Source organism: Ischnura elegans, chromosome 4 (genome assembly GCF_921293095.1).
Source record: "Ischnura elegans chromosome 4, ioIscEleg1.1, whole genome shotgun sequence".
Taxonomy (NCBI): Eukaryota; Metazoa; Arthropoda; class Insecta; order Odonata; family Coenagrionidae; genus Ischnura; species Ischnura elegans.
Window position 1 is genome coordinate 7,755,885 of NC_060249.1, and position 9,053 is coordinate 7,764,937.

General features: G+C 41.8%; 2 protein-coding genes across 2 annotated transcripts; both read left to right on the forward strand.

The window, feature by feature from the left end:
- Positions 1–2,191: 2,191 nt before the first annotated feature.
- Positions 2,192–7,961, forward strand: LOC124157031. Its single transcript, XM_046531499.1, has 3 exons — positions 2,192–2,223; positions 3,857–4,308; positions 6,832–7,961. Coding segments are annotated over exons 1-3 (564 nt in total). The 5' UTR covers positions 2,192–2,222; the 3' UTR covers positions 6,943–7,961.
- Positions 6,986–7,651, forward strand: LOC124157129. The gene has a single exon (XM_046531633.1). The coding sequence runs from the start codon at positions 6,986–6,988 to the stop codon at positions 7,649–7,651; it is 666 nt and encodes a 221-aa protein (XP_046387589.1).
- Positions 7,962–9,053: the final 1,092 nt, after the last annotated feature.

The window sequence follows — 9,053 nt, forward strand, 5'->3', positions numbered from 1 at the left end:
TACATGTACAATAATTTTAAAAACACCTTAATAAAGCAATTAATATTTCCATTCCACCTTACTAACTCACATCGCTATCATTAATTTGTACCTACTTAAGTGATGGGTGCCCTGAAACCACATCTTGAGCGCTAAAGCCTCATTTGACATCTCTCAGAAGGACTAAGCCCATATCAATGGTAAACATTTCGATGCCCAACCAGCATCGTTCTTAGAATTGATTAATGTCCTCGTGCCCCTTATCCGCAGCTACTTCAATAGTGCCGCCGGAAGCTAGACGCAGATCCATTCACTGAGATTCTCGGGATTACCTGGTGAAGGGAGTTATTTACATATAAGAAAGACGTAGTTCTTCGCGACCGAAAGTCATAATTTTATTAATAAATTCGATAGATGGATGTCGCTCACGGCTGAGCTTAAAGCCTCCGAGAGCGACCACCAGGTTACGGATGATGGGTCAACCTCTAGATATGTAATAATAATAACAATAAGATGCCTTTATTTGGGCGAGGTCGAGACTAAAAAGTCCCCTCTTCCACCTAACCCCATGTATAGAGGGTACCTGAGAGATAAGCGAGATTACTCGTCGAATAAGCAGTTGTAGACAAAAAGGGCGGAGATCTGAGGGGATATTGGTCTTTTTTTAATAAGGTGGACCATTTAAATGCCATTGAAACCAGTGAAGACGCCGTGTCTTCGTGACGGGAGGCCGCCAACAATTATGCTTCTCATCACCCGAGGAAGAGGGCAGCAGCTCTTCTTCGCATGTGTTAAGGTGGACACCATCTTGGTCTGTAGGTACAGCAACACTTATTTCATTATGGGAGTGAAAACATTTACTTCAACGGCTATTTTAGTGCGATGTGGAATTTCTGCTAGCTCTACGATAAGATCTTAAAATGGGTCTCTTTGGATTAGATTATTTAGGAAAAATGCACCTTTGCCAAATGTGTCACATAGCCAGTGATTCAATCCTGAGGCTGTTAAGCTGCAAGAGCAGGGAGCGTATGAGTTCAAATATTCATTATTGGGGGGGGGGAGTAGCAGTGGCGGCTTGCCCATAAGGACCCTCGGACGTCGCCCCTCCCAAATATTTGAAAAAGGAAATACAAATTAATAAATACTCATTCAATTATAATTATACATCTAATTAACAGGAGTGTTTTTTTCAATGGCATACATCGAAAATGTAGGAATAACACGCAAAAATAGCGCGAGAAGTTCGCATTTGTAGCCGCGGGGCGCTGGCCAGAACGTCTCAATCCATCACCATGCAGTTATATGAGGAGTGGTAGTGATGGGGGCTGCTGGTGCTACGACGCGTCTAGGCTTGTGCCTTATGGAAGTCTTGGGACGCCGTCCGAGCATGCGCAGAGCGACGTATCCAGTGAGTTGACATCGCCGCGCCGGCGGGCGGCATTATAATCTGGCGTCTACTTGGTGCTGCAGTATTGCAGAATACCTTGTTTTGGTTTAAATTTTATTATTAAAAATATTTAAATTATAATATTGTAAATAAAACAAATTTAATACCTAGATTACCTTAAAAAATCATTAAAATACACAAAATATTCAAAAATTTTGACCCCCCTGGTGTTTGAAAAGGTAATCGATTGTATCGCCGTTGTTGACCGGTCGACGGCGCGGTTCGACTGTGAGTCGACTGGCGACTTCGGCTTCGCCCTGCAAGTCAGTCTCGTACTGGACGCGCTCGGGTGCAGGTGGCTTACCACCTCGCTAACAATATACCTGTTTAAAAACTACATCGTAGCCTATCATTTAACTAACATTTTTTGGTCCTTCGGGCCGGATAGGGATATAATTCGAAATATTCTCTATTCCGGGAACGCATGATCATGGTTTCATTGAAATCCCCGGCTCTTCATCTATGCTGAACCCTTGTGAGCCGAATCATCTTTTGATTGTGCTATTCATATCAATCGAAAAACGGGTATAAGGTGCTTTAAAACTAATCGCGGTCTACTAAAAGTCTTATTACAAATCGGAGTGAATTCAACGGCAGATCTCAGCAGTGAAGACAACGAAGCAACAAGGCCGTTGGTGAATCACCCAGAACTTCACGCCATGTGAATATCAGCTGACTACCGCATCGAAGAGACTCGCATGCATTCCAGGCTGGCTTACTCATCAACCCACTAAGGGGATCGTGTACTTCCCAGACTGTCTCGAACATCAACCCGAGAAGAAAGACGTCCAAAATCAGTAAGATCGTTTCAATTTATATTAAATTATCGAAACTTATTGCTCATCGTATCTATTGCCTATGGGAATAAGTTTAGTGACATTAAATTAAATTCATGGTGTTAAAAAATGGAAGGCTTTTTTGAGAAACAGAAGTCTTATTTAAAGAAAATTAATAATGCCTTTGTTAACTTTAAAAAGGAAGGTGCTGCGAAAATGAGCCGAGGCTCGTGTAAAGTGCGCTTGGAGAATGTTGAGAGCTATTGGCAAAAAATAAAAGATTGTCATGAACAAATGACGGAAAGTGAAAGTTTCGATACCAATCATGAGTATTGCACTTCAGACTTCTTTGATTATGCCGAGGAAATTTATCTCCAGCGAAAGGGAGAATTTGAAGAATTTCTTATCTGTCTGGAGACGGGTTCCAGTACTCGTGAAATAGATCGGGAAAATAATCCTTCACGTTCAGTGTGTGATCAACAAGTGAGATTGCCTATTGCAGAATTGCCAAAATTTTCTGGTGATTTCCGAGATTGGGAAACATTCCGGGACTTAATGAGATCAATAATTGTGGATCGCAATGATATTTCGGACGTTACAAAGTTGCAGTACTTAAAAGGTGCTATATCTGGTGAAGCTGCAGATTTGATTCGTACTATTCCAGTGACAGAACAAAATTTCATGCTTGCTTGGCAGTCATTGAAAGATTATTATGAAAATACAAGAAGATCGATCAGTGCCCATCTCGCATCCTTATTAGATCTAAAGCAAATGAAAAATGAATCTGCCTCCGAACTCCGCCGTATTTATGCTGGCACAATTAATCCTTTGCTAGCGCTTGAGGCTTTGCAACGGCCAGTAGGGCATTGGGATGATTTAATTGTCATAATTACCGAAAGGAGATTAGACCCACAAACACGTCGAGCGTGGGAAATTAAATTAGAGGAGTCAACAACTCCACCTGATTATGAAATGCTAAAAAACTTCCTTAAGACTAAAATCATGAGCTTGGACAATATCGAAAGCTGTAAATTGGAGCCTAGATCACTTAGTCATTCGCCTGGAGCTCGCAACAGAATGCCTTTCCGACGGAAGGTATTACATGACAGAAGAGGGTTTCCCATTACCGAGAATTGCCATATAACTGGACGAACATTATCAAGGGAACCGTTATGTGTTTTATGCAATCGTAATCATTGGCTGGCCTATTGTGAAATGTTAAGAGCCAAAACTACTGAGCAGCGCAAAACCTTTGTTGAATCAAAAGAGCTTTGTTTGAATTGCTTAGGTAATCATGTGCTACGCAATTGCCTATCAAAAAAGAGATGCCAAATCTGCCATAAAAGGCATCATACGTTAATACATATTCAGTTAAATAATTCAGGATTAACCGATGGTGGTGAGAAAAGGGATGGTGAAAACTCATCAAAACCTTCCTCTCTACTAGATGCATCTACAAGCGCTAATGTTCATTTGAATAACGAAGTCAGAAGCAAATCTGATTTTGTGTTGCTTTCCACTGTTTGGGTTAACGTACATGGCCCTGGTGGAAAAGTAGTGCCTGCTCGAGCGCTACTTGATCAGTGTGCTCAATCCAGTTTTATAACTGAATCTTTGTGCCAAAGACTTAAATTACATAAACAATCAATTTCAGTGACAGTTAGTGGACTTGGAGGAAAGCAACATGTGGCATGCAGAGCTGCTTCCAGCATTACAATAAAGCCGAGGTTTCCATCATCGTTCAGCTGCAAAACTGAGGTGTTGGTGGTGCCCCGAGTAACTTCCTATACACCAGGCACTCGATACGGGGTCAACGATTGGTCTCACTTGAAGGACTTGGTGTTAGCGGATCCTAACTTCGCTCAGAATGCACCAATCGAGTTACTTCTTGGAGCAGCCGTGCATGCTAGAGTGGTGGAAGGAGATATCATCAAAGGAAAGCCGAATCAACCCATTGATACAGCCACGGCCTTGGGTTGGATCATTTCTGGTGAGACAAACTTTGACTATTCCCAGTCCACGCCAACACCCACAGTACTTCATAGTTCCGAAATGTCGGTGGACTCCCTGCTTCAGCGTTTTTGGCTACAGGAAGAGATTAATGCTGTAAGTGTTTCTCTCACTCCTGAAGAACAGGCTTGTGAAAGTCATTTTAAATCTACTTACTCACGGAATTCAGATGGACGCTATGTAGTGAGACTTCCAATATTATCTGAAAAATTAAAACAGCTTGGAGATACTTACCATCCGTCAATGACTTTATTATTCCGTATGGAAAATAAATTCAAAAGGGACTTAGATTTTCAACAATCCTATTGTAAATTTATGCAAGAATATTTAGTCTCTGGGCACATGCAGTGTATTCCAGAATCTGAAGTGAACCTTAAAAAAATATGTTTTTCTTCCACACCATGGTGTCATTAAAACAAGTAGTACTACTACACGATTGCGGACAGTTTTTAACCGTTCGCTCAAAACAAATCAAGGATTTTCCTTAAACGATTGCCTGTATGCAGGACCTAACTTGCTGCCAGGAATTGCATCTTTGGTTTCGGCATGGCGCAAATACAGGTATGCCTTTACTGCAGATATTAAAATGATGTATAGGCAAATATTAGTACACGAGGCAGATAGACATCTTCAAACTATTTTATGGAGATTTAATCCGTTAGAGAAGGTACAATTTTTTCTCCTTTGTACACTAACATATGGATTAAAATGTAGTCCGTTTATCGCTAATAGAGTCATTAAGCAACTGGCAAAGGATGAAGCTGTTAACTTTCCATTTGGCTCCATCATTCTTAGTGAAGAAACCTACATGGATGATGTGCTATCGGGAGGTCATGACATTCAAACCGCCTTGTTGAAACAACAGGAAGTTATTAACTTGTGCAAGGTGGGCGGATTTCCATTGCGCAAGTGGCTTTCAAATGCTCCTGCCTTAATGGAACAGCTGCCTAATGACTTATTAGCCAGTGAACCAGAATTACTCTTTGAGGACGATTCAGACTTTGCTGTATTAGGACTTACTTGGCAACCGAATGAAGATTATTTCAAATTTAGTGTCAAAATCAAGCAATATTCTGAACCCTGGACAAAGAGACAAGTATTATCAGCCGCAGCCAAGTTATTTGATCCATTGGGCTGGCTCGCTCCAATTGTAATTTTAGCCAAAATATTTTTGCAAAAGCTTTGGCTGATTAAAATAGGTTGGGATGAAGAGTTATGCCAATCTGATGCTGATTTTTGGCAAACATATTATGGTAAATTATCTCAAGTTTCTAACATCAAAATTCCAAGATGGTTGGGTTTTAGTAATTCTAACAATACCTTGCAATTGCATGGATTTGCTGATGCGTCTAAATCTGCTTATGCAGCAGTTTTGTACCTGCGTACTGATAGTGAATGCTCAGGATCAGTGTTTACAGTGAAATTAATTCAGGCAAAAACTTAAGTTTCCCCCTTGAGAACACTTAGCATTCCTCGATTGGAATTATGTGCTGTTCACTTGCTTGCTAAGCTAATCAATCAGAATCGGATAATGTTTGAGTCTGAGTTGCTTGAAATACATTTGTGGACTGACTCTCAAGACGTCCTGTATTGGCTGAGGGACCATTCCTCGAGATGGCCTACTTTTGTGGCCAATAGATGTTCTGATATCCATTCTTTAGTACCAAATGTTAAGTGGCATCACGTGGGAACGAAATTCAACCCAGCTGATTTAGCTTCTAGGGGTTGTTCTCCATCAACATTGAGAGATCAAAAATTATGGTGGTCTGGGCCAAGTTGGCTCTCAAAACATGAGAAGTACTGGCCAAATAGTTCTAAATTCCAGGCAAAGGAATTCTTATCTAGTGAGCTTCTAGTGGGAAAATTGACTGCATCATTAACTACTAGTGTGCTTGAAAAAACCGATGCCTTAAATATTTAAAAAAAATACTCTACGTTAAAAACTCTCAAACATGTAATGGCTTACATGATCCGTTTTCTTAGTGGTAAGGAAGTGATCCATCCAGTGTTTCATGAAGCTTGGTTTAAAATTAGTGCAATTTATTCTGAGCAATTCCTAACCCCTAGTGAAGTTAATCGAGCGAGATTGCTATTAGTGTACATGGTTCAACGCCAATCATTTGCCAAGGAAATTTCTCAGTTGGAGAAAGCTGGAATCCTTCCTAAGAAAAGTGCATTAGTGAAATTGTCACCTTTTGTGAAGGAAAGACTTTTGCGAGTTGGTGGTAGAATCAAGCATTCATTGCTATCTGATGATGAAAAACATCCATTGATACTACCCAGCAAACATCCATTTACTGAGTTAATAATTGAGGACTGTCATAAAGCAACTCTTCATGGAGGCGTACAGCTTACACTGACGACATAACGTACTCAGTACTGGATAGTGAAGGGTCGTCAGATAGTTAAAACAATTATTCACCGGTGCTTGAATTGCCAACGTTACAGAGCAACACCTGCATATCAAATAATGGGAAATTTACCTGCCCATAGAATAGTACCTAGTCGACCATTTTCAAGAGCAGGTGTTGACTATGCGGGACCAATATCTATAAGAGCATCATTTGGGAGAGGTCAGAGCTCTTATAAAGGTTTTATTTGTATTTTCATTTGCCTTAGTACACGGGCGGTGCATCTAGAAGCAGTTTCAAGTTACTCATCAGAATCGTTCATCGCAGCGTTCCGAAGGTTTGTGGGACGACGTGGACATTGTTCTCTACTGCTAAGTGATAGGGGTACCAATTTTATTGGTGCTAACCAGGAGCTCAAGAGGATGTTCCAGAGGTCATCTGACTACAACCGCACCATTGCAGAGGCTTTGGCGTCTACCGGGACGGAGTGGCGCTTCAACCCTCCTGCGGCTCCTCACTTCGGTGGAATTTGGGAGGCAGCCGTCAAATCCACTAAACATCACATCAGACGGGTCATCGGAGATACAAAGCTGACCTTCGAGGAGCTTTCCACATTACTCTGTCAAGTTGAAGCCTGTTTAAATTCCCGCCCCCTTATTCCCCTAACAGATGATCCTACTGATAACAAAGCTTTAACTCCTGCACATTTTCTAATTCATTCTGCATCTTTTATCATTCCAGAGCCTTCACTAATCGATGAAATTATACCTGTTTTAAAACGCTGGAAAATAGTTCAACTGATGCTCCAGCATTTCTGGCAAAGGTGGTCAAGGGAGTACCTGCAATCGCTCCAGCAGCGACAGAAATGGACTCACCGGACATCACAAATCAACATTGGTGACCTGGTGATTCTTCGTTGTGAGAACACTCCTCCAGCGCAATGGCCTCTTGCTAGGATAATACATGTGTACCCTGGTGATGATGGACTAGTGAGGGTAGTGAAAGTGAAATTCAATAATTCAGTAATGATAAGACCACTGTCAAAACTCATAATCTTGAATAATGTTTCTAATCAATCATCGCAGTGAATGGACATTTAAATATTCTCAATACACTGAAAGTTTTTTTTTGTTTCCTACAGGATATTTTTGTTGCTTTGTTAGTATTTTTTTGCTATCATGAAAATTGTAGAATTATCTCTTCTATGTATCGAAGAGAGGTGGGCGGAATGTTTGAAAAGGTAATCGATTGTATCGCCGTTGTTGACCGGTCGACGGCGCGGTTCGACTGTGAGTCGACTGGCGACTTCGGCTTCGCCCTGCAAGTCAGTCTCGTACTGGACGCGCTCGGGTGCAGGTGGCTTACCACCTCGCTAACAATATACCTGTTTAAAAACTACATCGTAGCCTATCATTTATCTAACACCTGGTGAAGTGTGCCCCCCCCCCCCCCCCCGAGCATTTGACTCACGAGTCGCCACTGAGGGGGCAGTTCCTTTCCCCAGGCTACCTCGTTCACCGAGGATTTTTGTAAGAGATGTTTGAGACCGTTCGATCGGAAGGAACCCCCTGGGTCACCACGGAAGGAACGCTAAATACGTTCTGGAGGGAAAATGTACGTCTCCCTCTGAGGCGGGTGGAGGTGGGAGGATGCGTGGGTCCGGAGAGGGCGTGGAGATGCGGAGGGAGATGGTGAGCGGCAGATAGGCGCGCTCGCGTGGGAACCTCCGAATATCATCGCCATATTTCACGTGTGCGAATCTCACGGCGACCCAAGTTCCCATGGCGACACGTCCGCACCCAGCCCTAGCCGCCGAACACCCCATCCGACCATCCCCCGCTTGGGTGCTCCGAAAAAATAATAATTTGGACCCCTTTTCAGCGCCGTTAGCGTGAGGTAGTGGCGGCGATCTATTCAGTGAGAGAGGGATTGGGGTTTTAAGCCAAATAAAGTGATAAAGTGATTCTATCAAATGCATTAAGATCAAATATAATTAATTTTACTCCATTAAACCACATAATTACGCCTTCATGTTCAGTTGTGCCCAACATAAACCTTGGGCACTAGACCTCTTGGCCTTAACGTTACACCAAAACGGAACCATTAAGTGAGTAAAAAAATGACGAATTAGTTTCTAACAAATTGTTTTCTAAGTATTGGGTCATGTATGGTATTAGTGGCACTCTTTTTTTTCAGGAGAGATTTATAAAACCTTGCAAATAGTATTCTTTTTTGTGGATGATCTTTAAAAAGTAATGATCGATCATTCCTCGATACAGCGTACAGCAGAGAATTCTTATGTCTCAAATGAAAGGCAAGGTCAACTTGTAAGGTTAATGATATCACAAAACTCAATAACATTGCCAATCACTAAGCCGTAAAGGGTATTTCCCCTATTAGACACTTCATTCTGTGGATGACATCGGCAAATAATAAGCGTGAATGGCAATAGTGACTACTTGCGGCTAACACGTAGGTACTGACATTTTT

Bases quoted from the DNA above. Each gene is read 5' to 3' on its own strand.
- LOC124157031 (XM_046531499.1), top strand. The intron at 4,309-6,831 runs GTAAGTGTTTCT...CATTTGCCTTAG, and splicing joins TACAGGAAGAGATTAATGCT to TACACGGGCGGTGCATCTAG.
- LOC124157129 (XM_046531633.1), top strand. From the start codon at position 6,986: ATGTTCCAGAGGTCATCTGACTACAACCGCACCATTGCAGAGGCTTTG.